The sequence below is a fragment of the Conger conger genome, chromosome 8 (assembly GCF_963514075.1).
Source record: "Conger conger chromosome 8, fConCon1.1, whole genome shotgun sequence".
NCBI lineage: Eukaryota > Metazoa > Chordata > Actinopteri > Anguilliformes > Congridae > Conger > Conger conger.
In genome coordinates, this window is record NC_083767.1 from 36,591,549 (window position 1) to 36,618,867 (window position 27,319).

The 27,319-nt window shown below is 43.8% G+C and overlaps 1 protein-coding gene across 1 annotated transcript; it reads left to right on the top strand.

Moving 5' to 3' along the window:
* rell1 (RELT like 1) lies at window positions 1-26,588 on the top strand. The gene is made up of 8 exons (XM_061251887.1): window positions 1-257; window positions 8,141-8,329; window positions 16,499-16,564; window positions 18,169-18,223; window positions 20,805-21,065; window positions 23,817-23,964; window positions 24,111-24,145; window positions 24,517-26,588. Exons 1-7 carry the CDS (start codon window positions 227-229, stop codon window positions 24,132-24,134), a joined length of 774 nt encoding a protein of 257 aa, XP_061107871.1. The 5' UTR covers window positions 1-226; the 3' UTR covers window positions 24,135-24,145; window positions 24,517-26,588.
* The last annotated feature ends 731 nt before the right edge of the window (window positions 26,589-27,319 follow it).

Consider the following 27,319-nt stretch of genomic DNA (forward strand, 5'->3'; position numbering starts at 1 on the left):
TCCTGTGGTTAAGTATGGGTGACGCGACACAACACAAATGTATAACACTGTGGCTTTAAGAGTGGGATGTTCGTCGAAGCAAGAAGAATGAGGAAATCTTAACGCGTCAGTGGCGCCCGAACGAAATCGGTTCGGTTTTGATCCCATTGGCTGCCGGATCCGGACTGGAAAAGAACGGTCATCAACACAAGACGTCCTGACAAGCAGATGTAAAGACGACCCAGTCATGTCAACTGTAAACCATGGAAACACTCCAAGTAAGTTACTTTCATTAGTTGCATGCAGTTTAGAAGAGAAACGGACCTCCTTCTTTTCTCATGTGATGCACACGAAAACTTTGAAGTTTGGAGTTTGAAGTTTGGTGTGGACACAACCGTTGCAAACGTCTGTCTGTCCCAGTGATCTTAATTGCTTTTACTTATTTACAGGGGAAATTGTGAACTCATGCAACCTCAACCATTTGTTGTAGCCAGGGTTGTAAAGTTAGCATGGCTTTCTATAGCAAGTTACTGGAGTTACATGGTTGCACTGTTTCAAAAGAGTTACGGGTTAAAAGAAAATAGCCTACATGTATTGCACATAGCTATATTTCATATGTCAGCAGCCTATTGTTTGTGATTTAATTTACTGTAGCTAGACGGTCCAACTTGATACACCCTCGGGGCTAGCTGGTTTGGTTTGTCATGATAATCTATCAAAAAAATAAAAAATGCGGGGTGACTGATATTCTACTCACCGGGCCGCAGTATGAAACTTCGTGTCGGCTGAATTGGAGTCGAATTTAGTTAACGTTATTATAAGCTTATTCTATTTGAACGCAGGTCGATATCACCACCTGCTTAAAGATGTCGAACTTACTTTTATTTCTGCTCCAAACCAACGCAAATTTTCCCATCTGTCACAGTAAAACTCCATGATATTGTAACGTTAGCGCCAGGTACGGAGTAGATATACAAGTTGTCAGAATGTCATTGACACTTCCCAGGCTTGGATTTCTAAGATGCTCTCGGCCCCACTGCGATCTAGCAGGGACCCAGAAGTGCTTTCATCCAGGAGCAAAGCGGACAGCTGAGGGACTAGCCTACTAACTGGCCTTCCTTTCCCTGGCCACGCAAAAGCCTTCAGCCCTGCAGCTGTTCTCACCAGCCGGAAAAGTGCTACAGGGAGAGCATTTCTGAACGTATTGAATTAGTGGCAAACAACCTTGTATTTTAAATAGCCATGACTCAAATTCCCGTGTCAGAAGACTTTGATGAGTCGATTCCCGTCATCAAAGAGCAGTGTTTATGGGATGCTTTCCCCTTTTATAATATGCATGCTGTACCGGCCAGGTGGAAATTCTAGCTACCATATGGAATATAGCTGGGACTAGCTTCTGTCAGCTTCTGAAATGTGTCGATGGTTTGTTGTCTGTATCAGGCTGGCCTACTAGCTGGACATGGTCTTGCCAGCAGCATGCTTTGCTATCTCAATCATTTTGTTGGTTGTTTGACCATCTCAAATCAGCTGGGTCAACTTTTAGAACCCAGCTGGAATTTCCACCAGGATGTGCTGGTGTGGGTTAAATTAAATTTGGGGTGGTGGTTTACGGATTTTGGGTTTTCGAGTCCTTTGGCTCTGTTTTTGAGTTTGCACCACTGGCTCTGTGCATTTCCAGTGCCTTCCACAGTAAATTCATCAGGCAGTCTGTGCTAAATAGCATAAATATAATAGGGGGGGGGGGGGGGGGGGGGGGGGGTCCTGCATTCGGCAGGATGGGTCAGGAGAGTGGTCTGCCACCCCCTGGTAGGTTCGGCTCCATGTTGCCAAAAGGCTAGGATGATACCCCGTTCCGTGACAACCGATGGAGTGGACAGAACCTGGGATATTCAGTTTGGGGGCTGTGCCGCAGTTCGGATTTGGATTTGGACATCATTCGAGACTGGCGCCTGGAGTGGAAACTGGACAGCAGCGGGCTTAATTGTATCAGTCCTGTGCATCTCCAGACGACGTTGATACGATGGGGGTTTCGTTTTGTAAACGCATCTGTTGGTTTAGGCCTACAGAGGAGCTCCTCGGCTGAGTACAGGCAATGAAGTGCATGAGACAAAAGCAAAGCCATGCAATTGTCATACAATGAGACACACCTCTGATTTTCACCGAAAATTCCCCTTTCTTCAGGAAGTGCAGTTCAGGCTTAACAAAAGGCTGTACTGGAAATCCGAAAGTAAAGTATCAAAGCCTTTCTAGTGTGCAGGCCACGGTGTTTGGTTTCGAATAGCCTACAAAATTATGCAATGTAAAACCTGTTATGTAACTCAAATACTATTGCGAGTTGGGCTGCCTTTTAATTTGGTAGTGACGTTCCTAAGATTCATACACTTAAAACATCTGATGTTAACATTCCAGTTGGGTCAGACAATAGGTCTGACACACATTCAAGAAAAATATTGTCATTCCCCTTGTGTTAGATGCTTCCTTTCAGCGTGAATGCATGTGGTCTATAACAGCAGCAACTGGTGCGGTTATGCCCTCTTGATAAACTCCTTTAGGAAAGAAAACATAGGCTGTAGCTAGTGATGCTGGCTTGACTCCCCAACAATGCTCTACTACTTTATCATGTATGTGTCCAGTTGTGATAAGTAGTTTGGTGAGAGATTCTAAAAGTGGTTGATAGCAGACTTGTGCAGCCTGTGCATAAGAGATGTCCCGTTCAATAGTGCTTTCATAATGCACTGTGTGGTTAGTTGTGGCCAAATTAATTATTTTTTTGTGTGTGTGGATATTGTCTCCACATTCTATCTTACTCATCTCACACACACACTAGAACACACTCTAGGGAACTTCAACGTTAATAATAAATAGTACTTCTCACTAGCACTTTAAGAATAATTATAATCGGTGTGGGAGGTGTTATAGTACATTGTAGCCCCTGGGTGTGAAAGGGAATGTGGTTCTAAAGGAACTAGCAGTTGTCACTGGCTGCCTTGGGTAGCGGCAGCCTTTCGCAATTTTTCTGCGGTGTCCTGATTGATCCAAGTCTTGAGAAATGTCGCTGACATCGCAGTGCAATGTTTCTCATGATCGATAACACGGAGAAAGCCATTTCTGTGAGCTTGTGATGTTCTGGGAAGTATGAGCAGTCATGCTGAATTTTTGATGGGGGAGAGAGAGGGATTTTTATCTGGGATTTTTTAATTTACTGATGTTCTAGAGTGTTCCAAAGGTCATGAATCTTCTCACATCCCAGTGACTAATCAAAACAAGAGCACTATAAGTGAATTTGAGGCAATTGTCTGCCAACCCTACTATCCATTGTTTTTTGAAAATATCTTCTCTTTCTCCAGAGTGTAGATCTTATGATATTTTGAATTGAAAAAATCTTGTCTCCAAGCAGGCTCAATTAAGTTTATAGCAGGGATATTGAATTCCTCTTCAGACAGTGAGTGATAAAGCTGTCAGCTAGGGAATCTGGTTAGGAATGATGATGACTGTGCTGTCATTGACTCCCACTTTGCCTGAATCCTGTCTAATATAAGGCCTGGTTTCCACTTCGCTTTGTTCGATGGTCTAACATGGCTGGGTGTGGTGGTTAGCTTCTTAGCCAATCACGGAACTAGTCTACTTCGCCACAGAGCCAACAGCATAATCTTTCGAGATGAACATTTCAGGAATTGTCTACACCAGGGCTGCCCAACCCTGTTTCTGGAGATCTCTCGTCCTGTAGGTTTTCATTTAAACCCTAATTTGGCAGACCTGATCTACTAATTAACAGCTCAACAGACCTTTGGCTTTTGAATAAGTTGTGCTTTGTTTGGGTTGGAGTGAAAACATACAGTATAGTAGATCTCCAGGAACAGGGTTGCAACCCTGGCCTACGTCCAGTCCACAACTACGGTCCTTAAGGGCCGGTGCCAGTGCTGGTTTTTGTTTAAGTTACACTGGCCTTGTTTTCCTAATGGCTGGTCTAAAGCCATTAAATCCATTTGCAGTTTCCTCCTGTATCGGACAAAGTTTTCATGTGCCTTCTTCAGCTGTTGCTCAGTAGAAGTATAAAAAACAATGTCAGCTCATGTAAATTATTGAGCAAGTAAAATGAGTAAGTTGGCAGAAAGCTTGACAAGTCGGGTCCTTGTTCTGCACCCCTGGCTTGCACCCTGAGCGTAATTGCCTGGTTGAATTGGCATCTGCTCTCCAGCTTACGATGATGGAAGGAACCCAAAAGAGAAATGCAAAGAAATGATGGCTGGGAAAGTGTGGACGGTAGGTAACTAGGCCTGGTGTGGCATGACCAAGGCATGACCATGGGCAAGGTCCTCAGCTGTTTAAATGGATTGTACGCAAGAAATGTAGTTAATTTAAGCTGCTCAGCATAAGGGCTTGTTCCAGATGAAATTGTAATGCTATTTAAATATAATTGCTTATATTATCTGTCATACTGAAATATGTATATCCTGTCATAACCTTTTGATAAATAAACATGAGCACACTATTTAGCTGGGAGCAATAATGTAAAACGTAAAATGACACTTGCTCTAGGCGAACATGCAAAATCCCATTTGATTTGCTCGCGGCAAACGTACTGTTGCACCTGCCGCTGGCTAAGACAGTGTTAGCCAGAGGTAATTTGTTATAGAAATGCTTGTGGTAAGCCTCTGGTAAAGCCGACCTACAACTAAGGCCAATCAGTGGACACAAAATTTATGAATACTTACTGAAAGCATGTGACATCTACAGATGAAGAGTGAATTCTGAAGAAATACCTTGCTTGTGGCATATCGGTCCAGAATGAAGCAGTAGGCCAATGTGTCAGTGAGTCACTGATAACACAGCTGTTATCCCAAATATTTTGGGATTTGTGAGGCCTCCTGATGTGACTTAGTTGCTGTCATCGCCCATGGAATGCTTATTCAGAGCCTGCAGTTGCTGTCATACACAAAATGGACGTGTTCCTACTTCAGATACTGGCTGTTTAATAGTGAATTTGCCATTATTGCATGGGTCTCTGTTATGAGTGTTGTCTATCTGCGCTGTATGTGACATAGGCAGCAGAGTTACCGATGTGTGTTTTTCGTACCGTGATGACCGCTACCGAGGCAGGAGCAGCTGTCCAGCTCGTCATTCAGGCTAACCTTCGCTGAGCTGATGGCGGTGATGAAGTTTCAGTTAGGGCTGATTACACTACAGGCATGTAGCAGATTCTCTTCTCCAGAGCGAAATGCACAACCAGTTATCCAGTTATACGGCTAGATATTTACTAAAGAATTTCAGTTTAATTTTGGATAAAAATAAATAAAATGTAACGTAATGGGTAGTGTCCTACATAGGAATTAAGCTCAGAAACTCAGTTCCCCAACCATGGTATGATACTGCAGCCTGATTAGCCTGCTCTGTTGTCATTTGAAGACTATCTTTGCTGACCCAAGCAAATGCAGGCCGTGATTGATCCGAACAGCGAAACAACCTTCACACAGTAGGTGGAGTGTGTGTCCTCATTTTTCCTGATTGTGTTTGGATCAGAGACAGCATCAGCAGTCAAATCAGCTGCTTTTAGCATTATGTTATTACATCAAGTAGGAGTAGGAGTTTAATGTGACAAATAATGTTACTTTTAAATAAGTTCCTTGTGCCTTAATTGCGGCTCTCTGTTTCCTTTTTACATGCAAGATTGAGTTCATCTGAGGGCAACGTTTACTTTTTGTATCAACAGCGTTCGTCATTGTTTGGGTTGACATCTTAGTCGTGGTAATTACAGTACACACTGAAAAAGTGTTTTTTTCCATCCTGTCTTTTTGAGACAGAATCCAGCTCTCTTGGGTGACGTCAGACAGTGGGAAGTCTTCAGGGTGCTCAGAACATGAATAATAAAGGAGAAGGAAGGAGCGGTGTTTCATTTCTGGGTGCTTATTGATTTTAAGAGACGTGAGAACACAGATCACTGAGACTTTGCCAATACCTGCGCCCACTTGAGTTCTGCGTTCGCCTTGATTTTATTTATTTATTTATTTATTTATTTATTTATTTATTTATTTAGTGCACTTGTCCCAGTTCTAAGGTTTTGTCCTACTCCACCCTGCGGTGGCGGTTTCAGTTCATGTTTATGGCCTGTAATAATCGGGTGGGACGGCGATCTAAAAAGTTCCGGAAACCGGAACGCGAACAACAGCCGTCTTATAGACGTGAGCACAGTGCATCATGGGTGAGGCTGGTTTCTCTCTAAGGATTTTGTGCATCCGAGCTGACCTCTGACCTTCACCAGTCTGTCAGGAATGTGGACGGTGGTGGGGGCGACGGCCTAGTAGAATATAACCAGGTTATTGCGTGTGTGGTAACCTGGAAAGACCAGATTCTCAAACAGCTCATCGACATGTTTTGTGTCAGTTTAAGTGTAATCTGATTTATAAAGTTTGGTCAATTTTGTTTGTTCTTGTGCGTGTCCTTTTGGGACCGTTCGGGTATGCGCCTGTTTGTATGCGTGTATGTGTGACTGCGTGTGTGCATGTGTACCTGTCAGTGCTTGACATTTGCCTACCTGAAGCTGGTAGCAGCAGTGGATTTGACCAGAGCCAGCTGAAGTGTGTGCATTATTAAAGTCCTGTCCGCAGAGGGATTAGCATGAGGGGCAGCTCAGAGGAGATGAACACAGTCAGGAAGTGCATAGATGTATTCATGCACAATAGATTGGTAAGTTATGCATGCAGAGGAGCTAGGTTGCTGATTGAAAACCTCTCTCTCTGTCTCTCTCTGTCTAAAATTTTCATGGAAATTTGAATTAAAATATTCACATGGCCACACATTCCATAGCATTGCCAAAGAATTTACATTAAATGTATCAACAGCAGCAATAATATCAGCTATAATGTAATCATATTTACTTATTATTTTAAGAACTTATTTCCTACGAGAAGTTATGCAATTCAACCAAGGAGCATTAACTTTCAAAATGAAAGAATATCAAATGAATATTGAACATTAGTCTGGGCTCTGTCTCTCTGACTGTAGCTTTCGGGCGGGGAGCAGCGAGGGTGGGGTTTTTGGTTTTGGCAGATCTTGTTTCGCTCTAGGCGAGGGTGTATTGTGTGTGCTGTGCGTGCAATGTGCGAGCCAACCGCTGACGATAAACCCAGCGATCTCCTGAATGAACCTCCCCACATGATGTCCGAGAGCGGAATCGAACCCGTTCCGGGGTCGTGACCCCACAGGGCATTCCGTGACCTGACAGCGAGGTGTTTTCTCTTCACGAGTCGTGCGACAGTCACTGTGTGCATTTGTGTTTGTGTGGGGAAAAAGTATCAACCGTTCACATCCATCCAAGTCCTTCAGGGTATTTAGTTCTCTAGTTCTTCATTCTCTTTCTTTTTCTGATGGTGCCTTTGGCAGACCAACAGGATTTGCTGATTGGTAACATTCATCTACCAGCAATTCAGCAGTTATAAATAGACTAGAATAAATAAACAGGTGAGGTCGGTCAACTGTTTGATGGACTGCTTAAATGTTTACATTTTTTTATTTTATTTAACCTTTATTTGACTAGGAATGTCCGATTGAGATTCAAAAATCAATTTTTCAAGACAGGCAGCTGCGCAAATAATTACATGAAAAAAAGTTTCATACAAACCACAAACCGCAAATTTCTCAAAGTTCACTAACAAGCATAATACAGTAGTTAAACTCGGTAATTAAGCAGGGTTATATTTACAATATAACAATCAAGGGAAAATAGGCTAGTTAAAACATAGACTGACCATTTGGTTCGCCTCTAAAAAATTAGTTGAGTTTTAGCTCCTTTTAAAGAATGTTCCAGAAGAAGCAGAATATCTAAAGCCTGTGAACTTAACAATAACTTCTTTTTTAACTATTTATTTAATTTGAGTGTCACTGACTGACCTCAAAAGGGCCTCCCTGCTGTACACTCTGAGTTCGGTAGTCTCCTGTTTCTGGTCTTCTTCTGCGTGTGCTTCAGGTCAGCTGTACCCAGCACATTTAAAGAGGGTGGGTTCCCATGGTTACGCTGGCACCATTTTACTGCCTATCGTCCATGCCAAAAGACCGTTTCCTGCTCTCCACTCGAGTCCGAGTCGAGCCTTTCCTCTGCGCTGTGAAAGCAAGTGAATGATTCATAGTTCGCAAGGTCGCGCTCACTGTATTTCTGTCTGTCCAGTCAACGGCACATCAGACATGTCTCCAAAGACCCCGACGTACCTGGCCTTCGTGCTGCTGCCCATCTTCTTCCTGCTCGGCCTTCTGGGAGTCCTCATCTGCCACATTCTGAAGAGGAAGGGCTACAACTGCACCACGGAGTCTGAGGAAGAGGAGGACCTGAAGGATGAGTTGGATCCGGAGGCAGCAGGTGAGGAAGAATGGCGTTGTTTATTTTTTTGCGCTGTTTTTGTCCGTCCGTCCGCTATCTAACCTGCTTATTCCTGGTCAGGGTCGCGGGGGGGTGCTGGAGACTATCCCGACATGCATTGGGAGAGAGGCAGGAATGCACCCTAGACATCGCAGGGCACTTACCATTCACTCTCACACTCATACCCAGGGGCAATTTAGACTCTCCAATTAACCTAAGCTACATGTTTTTGGATTATTTTAAAGATAACAATCTTTCCTGATACTCATATTAAAATGTTTTATTTTAAGGCAGCTGGCAGGTGGAGCACACACACACACACACACACACACTGACACATGCGCACTCACACTCATGCACACACACACTGACTCACACAATCGCACACACACACACACACACACACACACACACACACACACTGATGCATGTGCACTCACACTCATATGCACACGCACACTGACTCACACAATCGCGCACACACACACACACACACACACACACACTGACGCATGCACACTCACACTCATGCACACGCACACTGACTCACACAATCGCACACACGCACACACACACACACACTGACACATGCACACTCACACTCATATGCACACGCACACTGACTCACACAATCGCACACACACACACACACACACTGACGCATGCGCACTCGCACTCATATGCACTCACACTCATATGCACACGCATACTGACTCACACAATCGCACACACACACATTTATTTTTTATATTGATTTACTTACTGTACATATCACCATTGAGGAAAGGAATCAACAAAATGGGTGGGGGAGGGTTGGGCCATGTGGAATGAATATGAACACGTTGTCAAGGTTACTGAGAGTCCAGTATGACCGGCACTGACCTGTGCTTCGGAACAGGAGATTGTGTACTGTGTTACCGCCATTGCTCCCGTCATTGTGATGCTTGTGTGTTGTGGTTTTTTGTGCTTTGTGCTTTGTGTGGTCAGGAGCTCTAGCCTTCAAGACCGGAATAGAAGGTGGCCTGCTTTATTGGAAGGTCGTTTTTAAACCTGCTAATACACATGGGAAATGGTCATGTGAGTGAGTTGGGATTTCACTCGCTTGGTTTTTTTTTTTTTGGGGGGGGGGGGGGATTTATAGAGTCATTTCATTTTCATATATATATATATTTTTTAGGAGACCTGCTCCCATGCTTGGCTAGGTCACGCGTCTCACTGCGTAGTCGTAGCACAGGCAAACGGTCTGCTCCAGTCCTCATGTCCTCCACAGTGGACAGTACGCTTAAAACTGAAGTCCGAGCTTCAGGTAAGAAGAGACGCTTCTGCTGAAACAGAACCGGGGTGTGTCTCTTTGGTTCAGGAGCCATTATGCAAGCTCCAGCTCAGAGAACAGAAACACCCACACCTCATGGGGGGGTAAAACCGCGCTGCAAATTCTCAGGGGGTGTGTGTAGAACTACAAATCTCTCCGTAGTATCAAATAGCATTTCATTCATGCTCCCCTTTATAGTGTTAAAGCAATATAATCTGTGGGCGGTAAGATACAAATGGAATGATATAAGGGTTATTTGTGATAGGATTTTTGTTTAGTGATGTGGAAATGTTATCTTTCACATGGAAGGTGGTGATCAGATTGGCTTTCGTTACTGGGGAGGTCATCACATTCCTGAGATAAGGGGGGGTTATGGATTGGGGCAGTGTGTCACAAATACACACACACACACACACACACACGAACATTCACACACAAATGTTTACCTGCACATACACACACACACACACACACAAATTCATGGGAGCGCACACACACCCACATACACACACACACATACAATGGTAATGACAAGCAATTGCTTCATCTATTCTGTAATACTGCTTGTAGGGTGATACAGTACAGTGAAGTGAGGTCTGAGAGATTTGTGTTGGAATGACTGCAGTCTTTATCGGTGCACTATGTGAATTAACCCGTCTTTCGCATTGGAGATTAATGGGAGGACTCATGATTGCATAGGCATGTAGGACTCAGGACTGCATTGACATCATTGGCCCTGCTGCAGCCCTTGCAGTTGCATGTGAAACAGGCTTGCATTGCCTGCTTGGCACACACAACATTTTGTTCTGCTTTCTACACGTGCTTGTGAATCATCCTTGCCTTTACTTAACTTTACTTGAAAAACTGGACTTAAAAAAAACAAAAAAATTTTTTATCAAATCTGTAATCGTTATTAGTTAAGTAATATTTTATTCGATGTCAGAAAGAAAGAAAATGCTTGTAGCAGCATGCACAATATCTGCCTACAGCAATAACTCATGTGTGAAACTTCTTTATCTATGCTGGAAGATTAGTACATGTGCTACACACACAAAAAATACACTGCTCTTTTCACTGCAAATTTGAGCTTGCAGCTGAAACGTTCACCCAGTAAAAATGTCCGAAGTCCACTATTGACTAGGGAAGGATTAAATGCTCTCGTTTCAGTGACGGGTGCAGGATATGACATCATGACTCTCTGGTCATTATACCTACCCGTGAAGTATGTCTCAACTCTGGTAACATTCATCTACCAGCAATTCAGCAGTTATAAATAGACTAGAATAAATAAACAGGTGAGGTCGGTCAACTGTTTGATGGACTGCTTAAATGTATTAATTTTTTTATTTTTTATTTAACCTTTATTTGACCAGGAATGTCAGATTGAGATTAAAAAATAAATTTTTCAAGACAGGCAGCTGCGCAAATAATTACATGAAAGAAAGTGTCATACAAACCACAAACCGCAAATTTCTCAAAATTCACTAACAAGCATTAACAAGCACAAGCTTAAACTAGGTAATTAAGCAGGGTTATATTTAGAATATAACAATCAAGGGAAAATAGGCTAGTTAAAACATAGACTGACCATTTGGTTCGCCTCTAAAAAATGGAGTTTTAGCTCCTTTTGCAGAATGTTCCAGAAGTACAGTGCATCCGGAAAGTATTCACAGCGCTTCACTTTTCCCACATTTTATGTTACAACCTTATTCCAAAATGGAATAAATTATTTTTTTTCCCTCAAAATTCTACACACAACACCCCATACTGACAACATTTGCAAATTTATTAAAAATAAAAAACTAAGAAATCACATGTACATTAGTATTCACAGCCTTTGCTCAATACTTTGTTGATGCACCTTTGACAGCAATTACAGCCTCAAGTCTTTTTGAATATGATGCCACAAGCTTGGCACACCTATCTTTGGGCAGTTTCGCCCATTCCTCTTTGCAGCACCTCTCAAGCTCCATCAGGTTGGATGGGGAGCGTCGGTGCACAGCCATTTTCACAGTCGTCTCTCCAGAGATGTTCAATCGGATTCAAGTCTGGGCTCTGGCTGGGCCACTCAAGGACATTCACAGAGTTGTCCTGAAGCCACTCCTTTGATATCTTGGCTGTGTGTTTAGGGTCGTTGTCCTGCTGAAAGATGAACCGTCGCCCCAGTCTGAGGTCAAGAGCGCTCTGGAGCAGGTTTTCATCCAGGATGTCTCTGTACATTGCTACATTCATCTTTCCCTCAATCCTGACTAGTCTCCCAGTCCCTGCCGCTGAAAAACATCCCCACAGCATGATGCTGCCACCACCATGCTTCACTGTAAGGATGGTATTGGCCAGGTGATGAGCGGTGCCTGGTTTCCTCCAAACATGACGCCTGGCATTCACGCCAAAGAGTTCAATCTTTGTCTCGTCAGACCAGAGAATTTTGTTTCTCATGGTCTGAGAGTTCTTCAGGTGCCTTTTGGCAAACTCCAGGCGGGCTGCCATGTGCCTTTTACAAAGGAGTGGCTTCTGTCTGGCCACTCTACCATACAGGCCTGATTGGTGGATTGCTGCAGAGATGGTTGTCCTTCTGGAAGGTTCTCCTCTCTCCACAGAGGAACGCTGGAGCTCTGACAGAGTGACCATCGGGTTCTTGGTCACCTCCCTGACTAAGGCCCTTCTCCCCCGATTGCTTAGTTTAGACGGGCGGAGTCCTGGTGGTTCCGAACTTCTTCCATTTACGGATGATTGAGGCCACTGTGCTCATTGGGACCTTCAAAGCAGCAGAAATTTTTCTGTACCCTTCCCCAGATTTGTGCCTCGAGACAATCCTGTCTCGGAGGTCTACAGACAATTGCTTTGACTTCATGCTTGGTTTGTGCTTCGACATGCACTGTCAACTGTGGGACCTTATATAGACAGGTGTGTGCCTTTCCAAATCATGTCCAATCAACTGAATTTACCACAGGTGGACTCCAATTATGCTGTAGAAACATCTCAAGGGTTGATCAGTGGAAACAGGATGCACCTGAGCTCAATTTTGAGCTTCATGGCAAAGGCTGTGAATATTTATGTACATGTGATTTCTTAGTTTTTTTATTTTTAATAAATTTGCAAAAATCTCAAAAAAACTTTGTCATTACGGGGTATTGTGTGTAGAATTTGGAGGAAAAAAATGAATTTAATCAATTTTGGAATAAGGCTGTAACATAACAAAATGTAGAAAAAATGAAGCGCTGTGAATACTTTCCGGATGCACTGTATGTCTCAGCCCTTACTGGTCACCAGTGTTCTGCTGAACACTCAGGAGGAAATTAAACTCAGTTTGTGCCCATGATGTTGCATGAATGCATTGTGGTACTGTAAATACGGATGGTCTGGTCAGGGCTTTTGTGCTTACATTGTAGATTTTACCTTTAAAACCAGCAAATACGTTTTCATTCTTGCTTGATTTAAAATCAAGCAATTTGACTAATCCTTTCCAATTGGCTGCTAGTCTTAGTTTTGTATTGCGGAACCATTGTTTATTTCATGATTTATTTTAAACCTGTGGATAATTTTAGGCTACGTGCTCGTACATGCTTGTGATTTCACAACATTGAAAACTGGTTTAATATGTGGTCTGTAATACTTTAATAGAAATGTTGTATATTTTACTAAACATAACTCTATTATATCTATTAAATCCCCTACTTAATGACATAAAGAGGGTGAATGCAGTGTCAGATTTGCATTCCGGCACTTTCTACATTCCACCACATAGCTGCATGTGTGCACGCGTGCGGAATAGGTGCACGTGGTCTCCTTGGAGACAGGATACTCCCCGTCATTAACCTGCCTCTGAAGAGTTAATCTGGGGGCCAGGGTGATTATGTCTGGGTGGGGGGGGGGGAGCTTGTCACACCTGTAACTAAGGCATGACCGATTTCTCATTTCGCTGATAAAAGCCATTGAGGGGAAAAAATTGCATACACTCAAGGTAATCCAAACCTCTGTCTCTTATCTCTTATCGACGTGTCATTCCCTTTAATCGAGATTAGTGGGGAAAAGTAACATATGAGATGCACAATCATTAAAGGGCTCTTTAAATTCAACAGCCATTTGCAGAAAATCAAGGAGTCACTGCAGTTTAAATGTGAAGACATCCTTTTCACCTCTCGGCTGCATCGAGCCCTGAGACACATACTGCTTGAAAGCCACGATCAGTGTGATTTCCTAAATTGACGAGCAATCTTTTTTTTCTTTTTTTAAAGCTAGATATGGCAAAAAAAAAGCCCCTTGGCAGGAAAGCTCAAGTACAGAGATGATGATAAAAATGTGAAATAAAGCAAACATTAGAGGTAGTGAATAATTGTCCATACGTTTAACATTATATTGACACAAAGTAAAAGTGAGTAATTCCAATCTTTGTCTAAATAAGTGAGTAATTGTTATTGAAAAGTTGAAAATCTTCTATGGTGTGACCAGGTAGAAAACCTCAATAGAAAATAGCAATGGGTTGTTTGTTTTCATTTATTCACTTGGTAACTGACTGACGAACTTCCAAACGACAAGCAACAAGAGCAAGCTAGTGGAACAGTCCGTCGAGCTTCGTAGCTGAACCTTGTGAAAGTGAAAAGGGAAGCGGTTGGCAGAAACCAGGACAGGAAGTGCTTTTCCCTGTGGCAGGGGTTAAAATGCAGACGGAGGGCGGGAATCCTGTGACATTAGCATGCAGGACAAAGGGCTGTAGGAGGGCCTCTAGTAACTCTGAAAAAATAACACCAAAACCAGGTCAACAGACCAGGGCTGCACATGTCATCTGTTTCTGGGTGTTGTCCATTACGTTACATTACATCAATGGCATTTGGCAGACGCTCTTATCCAGAGCGACGTACAACAAAGCCAGCGTTGACATACAACAAAGTGCAAAGTGCATACCCATAACCAGGGATTATGGGTATAAACAGCTAGCATACTACTACACTGTCCAGGCTCAAACTGTTTAACAGGTCTTTCCTTTTTTATCTAGCCTAATTTTTATAGGCTAGATCTGTGAATAGATGGATTGCAGTTGTGTAGCCAGCTGTTTGCTGTCAAGTTCTGTCAGAATGGATGGGAAGTGTCTGTGCTTTGGCTGAGCCACTCAAGGACGGTCAGAAACTTGTCCTGAAGCCACTCCAGCATTGTGTTGGGTGTATGCTTTGGGTCATTGTTGTGATGAAATTCTTCCCTCAATTCTGACCAATCTTCCTGTCCCTACTGCTGAGAAGCACCCCTGTAGCATGATGCAGCCACCACCATGCTTCACCGTAGGGGTGGTAATAGCCAGGTGATGAGCAGTGCCTGGTGTTCACCAGACATAGTGCTTAGAGTCCTGCCCAAGAACACACAGCCCTTCAGCCCTTTTAGCAAATTCCAAGCGGACTGTCATACGCCTTTTACTCAAGAGTGGCTTCCATCTAGCCACTCGACCATAAGGGCCTGATTGATGGAGTACTGCTCAGATGGTTGTCCTTCCGGCAGGTTCTCCCATCTCCGGAGAGGACTTTGGAAGCTCTGTTAGAGTGACCGTTAGGTTCTTAGTCTGGGAGGTCCCTGACCAATGCACTTCTTGCCCAGTTACTCATGGACGGACAACTCTAGGAAAACTTCTGGTGGATTAAACGTAATCCTTTTTTTTATTGAGGCCACTGTGCTTCTGGGAACACTGAAATGGTCTACAGAGTCTACAGAGAGTTCCTCGGACTTCATGGCTTAGTTTTTGTCCTGTAATGCAGTGTGAATTGTGGGACCTTATATACACAGCTGTATGCCTTTCTGAAATATGTCCAATCAATTAAATTTGCCACAGGTGGACTAGCACATCTCAAGGATAATTAAAGCAAACAGGATTGACCTAACCACAATTTGGAGTGTCAGAGCAAAGGGTCTGAATACTTATGTAAATGGGAGATTTCAGCTTTAATAAATCTCCAAAAACATCATAACGAATGTTTTTACTTTGTCAATTATGGGTTATTGAGTGAATATTGGTGGGCGAAAATGACAATTTCATCCATTTAATATTAAATCTACAACACAATAAAGTGTGCAAAAGGTGAAAGGGGCTGAATACTTTCTGAAGCCACTGTACAAAAGTGAAGGGGTCTGAATACTTTCTGAAGCCACTGTACACTAGTTTATGGTGTATGATCCTAAAGCACAGGTTGTAAGCAAGGCTGTGTATTAGACACAGCTGCCAGAACTTCTGTTATGGGCATGGCTGCCAGCTACAATTGGCACAGGCACAGTCAGTATTTCATACCAGATGCTATGTTGTGTACATCACAACTTTATTGTGTTTGTATGTTGTAGTTTATCTTTTTTTTGTTTGCAGGCACTTAAAACCATGCTGGGTTTTTGGAAGGGTTTTCAGGTTTAGGGTGGCACTCGATATTGAATGCGCACACACACACAGCTGATTCTTGCAACTTTACCTCCCGATGTTCAACGTTTATCTCTCGGTACGGATGAGTTGGGGGTGGAGAACAACATAAGAGACTCCCATAACACTCCCTGAAATAGCTAACAAAGATCAAAGATGCTCCAAATTGAAATTAAATGAGCGCAAACATTTACACAAGATTGGTGGATAAATACGAACAAAACGGCTAAAGATTGTTCTGCTAATAGTGGTGTCAGTGTAATGTACGCCACTGCTTAACTTCATTGTTTCAACAGGTATTCTGAACCAACATTCAGATGTACATTATTTGCCTCAAGCAGTGGGACCAGTAGTTAAGCAGTGGCCCTGTGCAGGGGAAACCGCTTTTATGTAGGGGATGCACTGATTACGGGTCTTTGCCTTTGTTGTCTTGCTCACAAAGTTGTTTCTGGTCTTCCTTTCCCCCCAGATGTGGACTCTGAAAGCAACAATGACACCGTCAACCAGATCGTTCATTACATCATGAGGAATGAAGGTAATCCCAGGCTATAGGGGGATAGTGTGTTACAGTGTTTTTCATGCACTCAACCGGAATGCCGATTTGCACAAGAGGCCATTGAAGAAACACAATGAAAGTATTAAATATGTCCGTTCTTTAGTTTTGGAGAAGTAAACGTCAAAAATAATTTGTGCTATTTTCAGTATCCCTCCCCTGAAACTCGTGACCCACAGTTTGCGCTGCTGGCCCACAGGAAAGTGGGGGCACATCATAGCTAATTGACAGTTTTCATGACCACACCCAGGCATTTTGGGTGAACATTTATAGCGGGAAATTTAGGCTTCGAAAAGTAACTTTTAAAATACATTTAAATGACTGAATAATAAAAAAAGGAATGTGCATTTGTTGTACTGTTGCCTAAATAAAACTAGCAAGTGTCAGAAGTCATTAAACCACCATGTTACTCCTTTTATATTACAGTCTTTGGTAATTTATGTTTATATAACAATTTTAAAATGAAAACTTTACACAGGGTATTCAAACAGGGAGCACATGTTATGAATGTGAATGACGCCTGTTATATAATGTGATGCACGCTTCACTACGGCCTGAACAAACTGTCCAGGGTCTGTCTGTCTGGATACTAAAGTAAGCAGGAATATGATGTGGCTTATCCTTCTTCCTGTCTGGAGAATGTTAAATTTGAAGTACCCTGGAAGGGGGAAAGGGATAAACTGTCCAAACAGCCCAGCTAGTCTCACAAAAGGTTAATCTCAAGCTGTGCAAGCAGCCATCTTGTATTTATAAGCTGGGGTTTTTTGTTGTTGTTTATTTTGTCTGAAGGAAGTCTCTTAGTTTCACAATCTAGGACCAGGCTAATCCAGGAGCAGCCCACATTCAGTGAAATCCCTGCCACTTACAGAAAACCGTCCAGCAGATGGCGGTGTCGCTCCATTGCAAATCTTAATGCCCTCGCTGCTGGACAAGGCTTTCATAAATCTCGGCTTTGTTGATTTTATTACGTAACTAGCGCTCGCTGCTTTCCGGCAGATTTATTAGACCCCGCTCGTCAGAGCTGTCTCAACCAGGAAGGTTTTGCTAGCCAGTCAGCACACGTCTTGACCACTGACAGGTTTAGGAGGACCTGTTTGTGTACTAGCGAGAGGAAAGGAAATCAGAGACGGAGCCTGTCACATGGTATGTCTCTTTGACACATGCTATTACACAGCTTCTGAGGACTTCATCTGGGCCCATATACTGTGGTATATGTCTTCTGTATACTTAGTCACAGACTGGTGTAGAACTTCCCCAATCTTAATCAGAGACTGCGGAATATTTCACCCTCCCCCCCCCCCCCCCCAACCAAAATCAGGGACTGTGGTATAGGACTTCCCCAACCTAAAGCAGGGACTATATAGAACTTCCCCAACCTTAATCAGAAACTGTCGTGTAGGCTTTCCCAACCAATCACTAATAACCACCCTTTCATTCCCTTATCTACAATATATTCCCTCCCCAGTTCATGCCTATAAAACAGAATTTAATTTTGAATAGATGGGAGCTACACCTTTAAACGTCTTTTTTAAAGTTAATAATTCAGTGGTTTTGGTCAGTGTGAGTCATTCTCTCTCTTTCTCTAGCCAACTCCGATGCATTGAGAGCCATGGTGCATGAGAACAGCGTGGATTCTGACGGGTAAGTAGTCTGACGTTCATACCGGCTCTTAAAGATAAAATGTTAAAGTTGCCTTCCTGTTGCTGTCAGTTGGTTTACAGTAATACAAGTAACCGCATGTTTCTCACCGCACGGTAAATGCAGCTGATTGGTTGGCTTGTTAATGCTTTGAACAAGGCTGCCAACTGCAATTTTCATTGTAGGCACTAGGTGGTGATGTTTCTCATATTTTGTATGAGACTGAAAGCCAGTCTGAGGGGGTAGACTTGAACCTGTGGAGTTAGGCCTGGCGCACACAGTGTCCTGGACTTTTTGTGTTTTATTTGAGACTGAGGACAACCACAGTGGCCACAAATCGTATAGTCTGGCAAACAGCATGTAGAAATTATTATTATTATTATTTTTATTATTACTACTACTACTACTACTGTTTGGCATGTGACATGTGTGTGAGTACAGTTTGAAGGCAGAGCAGCAGGTCGAGGGATTGCGGATGATTGGGTATTCCGGTGACACAGCCAGCGCCATTTTCCTCCTGGGTTCTCGACGGGCGGGCAGCCTGCCAGCGGAACACTTAGGTGGGGTGTCCAGGCTGGAGCTGGGCTAATTTATGGGACCTTGTGGGAGGGAGAGGAGTGGTGCTGGGGAGTGCTGGGCAGTTGGGGGGGGGGGGGGGGGGGGTTGTGCTGCGGTTTCCATCCGTGGGTGCGGTTCTAGGTCTGGCTGTTTTCTCGCTCTCTCTCCCTGCAGTGGTAATCCAGAACACCCCCCGCCGCTGACTCTGACACCTCCTCTCCTCCTCCGTGTGTGTATCTCCTCTCTCAACTCCCCTTCGCTTTCCTCTTTCCTCCCTTCCTCTTCCCTACCCCCTTTCCTTCTTCTGCCTTGATTTTCTCTCTCTCCTCTTGCCTTCTTCTCTGCCACCTTTTCCTCTTCCTTGCTCCTCCTCTGCGCTCCTCCGCTTGTTTTCTCCCAATTTCTCCTGTGCGCTCCTCTTTTCATCTGCCTCTGCGCACACGTGCACACGTGCACACACACACACACACACACATTCTCGTGCACACACACACACTCATGTACACAGACATTCACACACAATCACACGCACGCTTTGCTTACTTGCTTATGGCAGTCCATCCTTGTCAATGATGACTTCATATCTCCCAGGGGTCTAGGGGTTTTCAGCGCTGGGTACGCTCATGCCACCTCACTGCATGCGCACACACACACACACACACACACACACACACTCATGTACACTCATGTGCACACGTGTGCACACATGCCCCCGCGTACGCACGCACGCACACACATTCTTACACATGTGACGCTCAGACAGAGACACTACAGCAGGTTTACGTTTCGGTCCCCCGACCGCGGTTCTCCTCTCTCGGTTCGGCATGACCGCACCGTAACCCCCCCCCGACCCCCCCGTCACGAACCGCCGCGTCCCGAAAGCCCGCCTGATCAGAACCCCAGGAACTGCGGGGGAAAAACGATCAAAGCCAACGGCGTCACGAGCGGGAGCCCTTGTTTCGGTAATTAAATTTATCCAGCGGGTCCTCAGGGGAGCTGCCCGCTCTCTGCCCGAGGTCGGCCCGTACAGGACGCTTAAAGGAAACCAACGGGAAACTGGAACGACTTCCTGCGCTTGCCAGCAACGCTGTGGGCTGCCATTAGTCAGGTTCGGTCCCGTCTGTCAGAATCAAGGCTCTTGTCCGTCTGGCTGCGCTCCCTCTCGCACGCGATGGCTCGTCGGTGATGGATACAGGTTTATTGTGTCGTAGTGCATTGCGTTGTAATTGCATTGTGCTGTTATGTAATTTGCGGTTTAAGGGCTGGGTCTACGGATACTTGGTCGATGTGGTGTTCTCTCCTGTCTCAGCCCCCAGCAGTGTTGTTCCTGTCTGCTGATCCAAATGCCCCCCCTACTGTGCACACAGTTCTGTTTAAACACTCTGACACCTCCTCTCCTCCTCTCTTTTTCCTTCACCTCCTCTCCCCCCTGTACTACTACTACTGAATGGTAAATGGTTGGCATGTATATACCTTTATATAAAGCGCTGTACAATTGATGCTTCTCATTCACCCATTCATACACACACTATCATATCAACAGTGATTGGCTGCCATGCAAGGCACCAACCAGCTCGTCAGGAGCATTTTTTGGGGTTATGTGTCTTGCTCAGGGATCGAACCCTCCGAATGCCAGACAACTGCTTTTACTACTACTTCTACTACTACTGCAGCTGCTGACTACTACTACTTCTACTACAAGTAATAATATAAAATATGAAAGGGAAAAGAGGGGGAAACTCTTTTCAACCACCACCACCAATGTGTAACACCCACCTGGGTGATGCGCTGGAGTCATTTTACACCAGAATGTTTACATGCATCCATACATCAGCTGAGGCAAAGTGGGAGAGGATTCATTTTTTAGCCGATTAACCTGGGGGATGAATAAGTGGCAGGCTGAGAGCTAGATTGGGCCTTTAGGCCAGGGCCGCCAGGGCAATGTGTGATAAAGACCGAATACGTGGCTGGTGTTCTGAGGCGCGTGAGAATGACATGATAAGAGCGCTGCCGTCTCGTTCCGCAGGACCAGCGCCCCGGGCTCTCCCACCTCGCCCACCTCTCCCAACGGCCCGTCGCCCCCCTTGACCCCCGTGTCCCCGGGGGCCCCCGCGGGCGCTGCCCGGCACACCTGCAGTCACCTCCACACCATCGGGGGCGCCGGCGGGCACAGGAACATCTGCGGCCGCTGCAACCAGAAGAAGTGGCCCGTGATGCGGAGGTCCAGCAGGCGCAGGTCACACAGAGCGAGCCAGCTCGGGGAGGTCACCGTGCTCTCCGTGGGCAGGTGAGTGTGAGGAGTGTGAGGAGTGTGAGGAGCGTGAGGAGCGTGAGGAGCGTGAGGAGCGTGAGGAGCGTGAGGAGCGTGAGGAGCAAATTAAATCCATGATGGTGAATATTCAAGATTAGGTTTGCAGTGATTACTAAAGATCAGATTAGTCATGGTTAGAATCACAGTCATGATTAAACTTGCAGTCATGATCAGAAGCAGTCATGATTCGATCACAGTCATGATTACATTACGGTGATGGTTACATTACATTACATTAATGGCATTTGATTAAACTTGAAGTCATGGTTAGAATCAGCCATGATTAGAATCGCGGTAATGATCAGAACCAGTCATGATTCGATCACAGTCATGATTTAGATCAGTCATGATGAAACTTGCAGTCATGGTTAGAATCAGCCATGATTAGTTCACCGTCACGATTATAATCACAGTAACGATTCAGCTGGGAGTTCAGGGGTAAAGCCTTCCTACAGTAATAATTCAGCTGGGATTTCAGGGGCAAAGCCTTCCCACACTAATGAACAGACACCGTGGAAATGAATGTTCAAAAGCGAGGGCCCTCGTGCCTAATGGTGCAGCTGCAGATCATACTCACTTTGAACTGTGATGTTGCAGGGCCGAGTGCCCCCTGATAGATGCCAATGTCCCCATTTGGGGGAGGACTGAATCGATCCAGATGGGCCCTTTGAAAGAAAGAAGGCTAGTCTAGGGAATGACGGTAGCATAGCAACCTCAACCAGCTTTACCATTGAGAGACGCGCTTTCGAGAAATGTGTTTCGGTTAAACCTTCCACCGTGAGAATAAGGCCACTTCCTCCCGCTGGAAGCTTGGGAATTTGTAGAAATGGTGTGTTGCTACAGCCTCGAGCTCTGTACAGTAAACTGAACTGAAAATCTCTTCAGCAGTGTAGATATGCCAGTACCGTAAACTTAGCTGGATAACCTTTTACTGAACAGTCTGGGTTTTTTACATTTTTTTAAAAGGAGTAAGTACTCAAAGCAGTCAATGGAAAATGACTTGTTTGGTGTTAATTAAGCCATTATGGACCAAGGCACCCTATAGGAAACCCATAGAAAGGCCTAGGAATCACAATGCATTTCAACGGTCATGCGTCTTGAAAAACGGTCAAATGATCAAATGCTGGTGTCGCACCCGTCTGTTAAGGGAGATGTAACGCGCAGGTATTGGTTACATAAGTCAGTTGGGTTCCTCGTTTCCTATTAAAAGGAAGAAGTGGTGGGCAAACCCAACCACAAGGATTCGTACAAGCTGCTCCTGTCGCATTCGAAGACAAGCTGAAATCTAAAGCCTCGATTTAGTCCATTCTTCATTACCGCACAAACGCGTCTCATAGTATATATTTTAAAAAATGTACACAATTGTAATACTTGTGCTTTTTCACACCAAAGTCATCCAAAGTCATCCACTTCCTTGAAAACGAGATCTTGCAAGATTTTACATCATCGTGTATCGTACCAGTGGATGTGTATGTTGATCAAACGTCCGTTCCCCTCCAATCAATATCCTTTGCACGCAGCAGCACGCATCCTCATTTGACACCCCCCCCCTCCATTTGACATCAGTCAAATCAACTCCCCGGACTTAAAATGCTCCCGAAAGATCCATTCCCCTTGCGTATACACTTATATCATGGAAGCTAATGCTGCTCTGAATTCTGTTTCAGCTCGTCTAACACTGAGAACATTGCCGTTTGGAGAAAGTTGCGTAGACGTTTGACCCTGAAAGTACAAACGTCTTCAACAGCTGGCGTCTCTGCCACCTGTCTGTGCAAGCGGGGCCGGCGCTAAGCTAACGGCACGCGGCATCATTTTCACCGGCCTCTCATTAAATTAGAGTCTGTGCTCTTAAGAGCCATTTTTCATTCGCCATTTACATAAATGGAAAGGTCAGCCAAGGTCATTTCACGATGTACTGATTTAATTCACCTTTAAGTAAAGCGCAGGTTTACATTTGCACCCACACCTGAATTCAATTCTGAGGCAATCATGTCAGCGGGAATGAGAGGGACACTGAATCTGGACCTTTTTAAAGAGTTTGAACAGCTTTTTAAAAAACAATTGATCCACAGATAGTCATTGTTATTATTATATTACAGTAGTTGTACATCTGCTAACACTTTCTATCAATGACCCCTTAGAAGAGCTTTATAAAAGCACCTTGAGTAGCAGTGCATACAACAAGCATTTTCATAAACTCTACATAAGCATTCATAAATGCTTGTATCAGAAACTTCAAGTAGGCAAATGCCGTGTTATGTTACCGTTAATGCAGCAATGGCAATACCACGGTGTGCCAAGTGGTACACACCGCATACCTATTTGCAGCATTGGGAAAGCAGCTTAAAAATGTCTGTGTAGTGCTTCTGAAGGTGTTACACGGTGATAATAATGGCAGGCAGTCATTGCTTGTTCAAGCTCGTATTGTTCCATATTGTGCTGGTCTGAAACAAGGCAGAAATCCTCAGAACTCTCATCCCTGACACATGAGCATGCATAACAGGGAGGACATTTTACGCCTAGCTCATATTCAACAATTTTAGAACTGAATTGGAACTTCAGCAGCAGCAATAGACAAAATGATCCAAACCCAATCCCTCCGATAGGCTGTTTCCTGACACTCACCCAAACCAGGACCTGTGATTGGTGGTGGGTTTAAGAGGCGGGGCGTTAGATGCGGTGTCTTCGCCCGACTTTTGACCCCCACTTCCTTCTGCGCCTCCTCAGATTTCGAGTGACCAAATGCGACCCCAAAACGGCGAAGGAGAGGAGGTCTCTTATCATAACCGAGGGGAACGGGGAGGCGGGGAACGGGGAGGTGCCCCCGTCTCCCACAGCGGTGGAACCAAAGAGCAGAACGGCCTCCTTGCGGCAGGTGAGCAGGGGGGGGGGTCTCGTGGGGAGGTAATCTCAGGAACGACTAGAGATACGTGCTGTTTTTCACTTCTCACAGCCCAACGGTTACTGTGTTTATTTATAGCATTTTAGTCATCCATTCAATCATTTTCTTTCTGCTTTCAGGATGAAAATGACAATGCAAAGTGATTTACCCACAGGTGAGTTTAATCGGTTTTGTGTGTGTTATGTGTGCGTGTGTATGTGTGCGTGTGTTTGTGTGTGTGTGTGTGTGTGAGAGAGAGCCTTATAATTATGGCTGGGTTTTTGTTGCAGAAAATCTTGACGGTGCAGCCATGGCAGTTTTGGAAAATCATGGAGAAAAAAAATCGGAGTAGAGAAAATTATTTGCAAACTGTACTTTTGCGAACTGTAGCAACTGTAGAAAAAAAAATTGCAAAAATCACAGTACTGCAAAAAAAAAAAAAGACATTCACAGAATCTCTGACACCTGTGACTTCCATGACAGACACCCAGCCTTATTTATTATGTATAATTGTGATGTTAAATCCCATTTTCTGATGTTTTGCAGTGCTCAGCCTTATCCCATGGTGGGAAAGCTGGAGAGCGTCTGGCTGTGGGTCCAGAGGAAAGCGGATGGGATGATTTCACTTTTTTAAACCATAAATTTAGTAAAGACCACGCCGGCTAGCGGAGGACTGTGATCGGATGAACACAGAGGCCCTGCTAACCCCCCCCTCACCTCCGCTCACTCGCAGGTCAGTGGATGAAGATGAGGAAGATCAGAGCTTTGGTCAAACGGATGCTCCTCCTCCAAAGACTTCACGTCACGCGGGAGAAATGCGATATGGCTAATTTCACCTCGGCCAAGCAGCTGAAACACACACACACACACACACTCACACACACTCACCGAACACATAACTGGCGCATAACGCCTGTGTGAGGGACTGTTTTGAACACACTGACAAGTGCACTTATGCAGAAACCGAACAATGTGCCTCCTGGTTCAAATCTTCTGAGGAGTACAATCCCTAAAGCATCACAATGTCTTAATTTGCCAAAGAAGCATGTGGCTTTTACACTGTGTTGTCTCCACCAAATAACTGATGTATTTTTCACGTAGTCATCAGTTCCTCAGAATGAATTCCAATGGACAGTTTGAAGAAAGAATTTCATATTTTTACATTTTTGGTAACTATGATAAAAGGTTTCATTTTCTTTCAGTTGAAGTCCTCAGAAGTCCCTTAAATGTAAATGTGTGTGTGAGACACCTTGTATACCTCATGCAACATTCCCATGCAGGGCCTAGGTAGCTTACAGTATATTTAGCTTTGTACATGATGTAATGGAATGTGACAGGCCTTGGTGAGGGAACCAAAGAACTTAATGCGAGTGTTGTATGTGGGTGCATTTCTATGCACGCACACGCATCTGACTATTCAGTGTTGGTAGGTGTCTTTTGTAGTTTTCTTGCCGTTTTTCAAGTTCTTTTGAACTTTTTCTGTTCCATTTTATATTAGTTTCACTGTAAGGTGTGCAAGATTTTGTGGAGTGTGTGATTATTTCCTTTGTGCATTTGTGTATACGCGAGAACAACCGTCCACCTAATTCACAAAGGTACAGCAACTAACCAAAGGGTCCATAGATATGTGCTATGCATGAAACCCACACCTTCGGCTCCTGTCTTACATCTCGACTTTTATTTCTATGTGACTTCCACTTTACTGCCTTCACTTCTGGAAAAAAATGAAGGCCTATTGGTCTTGCCTTAAAACAGAATGCAAACTTAATGTATTATTAATAATTCATATATAATATGAGATATATATATATATATATAATGACCAAATACGTGTGAATGTAATTTATATCGTATTTTAAACTGCAAAGTAAACCAATGAGGTTAGATGCAGGGTTGCACACCCAGTGTGCCGTGTCCCTGTGACCATCCTAAATCCATCTGTACTTTCCTTATTTTCTTGAATTTTATTAGCTTCTTACTAATGGCAAGATGTACAGTGATCCAGAGCTAAAATGGATGATCTTCAGTCCTGGTTCCTGTCAACATGAACAGTCAATTTCCAAAGTGTATGCTGCTGAACCCTCTGGGATGGAGATAATGGAAATGGAGCGGTCTTTGTGTAGAAACATACGGTGAAATACGAGCGAATTACCAGCAGCTGTAGTCTACTGTAGGCGACTGAATGTGAACTTTGTCAACTGGACGTCATTCTTCAACTCTCAGACTGGTACAGCTTGTTCTTGCAGGGATAAGCATTACACACCAACCAGCACGGTTTTAACAAAATATGCTTTCGTCAAATGAGACCAAGATAGTATATTTTTTTTAGTATTGTCTTCACATTTTTGTCAGGGGTAAATTAATCTGTTATGCCCCGTGTTTTTCTGCAGTCTACAGGCAGGGATTCCGGATCAAGTTTTCTGTATAGTCTGAGAACTTGTGTTTCGTCGGTTTAATAAATGCAATCTCGCCATGACTTCTGGTTTTACTGGAAATAACAATTGGAGTCAAGTGAGTGTACTGATTGCAGATTTATACAAAGAACCATGCTCTGTTTTATTCAATACTCTGTGTAAATGTAACAAATAAAGCTAACTTAAAATTTCACATTTATAACATCTGTTTGAGTCGATTTCCATTTATCTCACTCCCTCAATGCTGCCATCTCTCTCTTCCCAATTGACAGTGAAATAAAGAACTCAAGTTCACTTTCCTGGTTCATATTAGAGCCAGAAAACATGGAATTTAGGAAATAGGAACGTGTTGTTTATTTAGAAGGATAAAAGGTTAATCATCAAACACAAAAATGTTTCAGCTGAGTTTATTTGGCACCCTTGATAAAGAAAAATTACTATTTAGTAAACGGATGATAATCTATGTTATGTTCAAACAATTTGAATTTGGAGAAATTATTCTCATGTTTTTTTTTTTTATCAAGTCATTTTTCTTCTGAAAACCATAGGTGTCAATTTATTTGCACTCCTGGTTTAATACTTTGTGCAAACACCCCTGCCAAAGATGACAGTCGTGTGTCTTTTTCTATAATTTGCGATAAGACTAGAGAACACATTTGGAGGTATTTTTTGACCATTGCTCCATGCAGAACTTTTCAGAATTATTGATATCCTTGGGTTTGTGCTCATGGACCCCCCTCTTCCATTCAGACCACAGCTTTTTGATGGGATTTAATCATGCTCTCGTATTTTATTTACAATAATTGTTAGGGGTACCAATAATGGTTTTCAGAAAAAAATTGTTGATTTAATAACTTCTGGGAAGGAAAGAGAGAGCTCCAATCACTTATTTATTATTCTATTCTTTTTTTTTCTTCTTCCTCCTGACCCAGAAA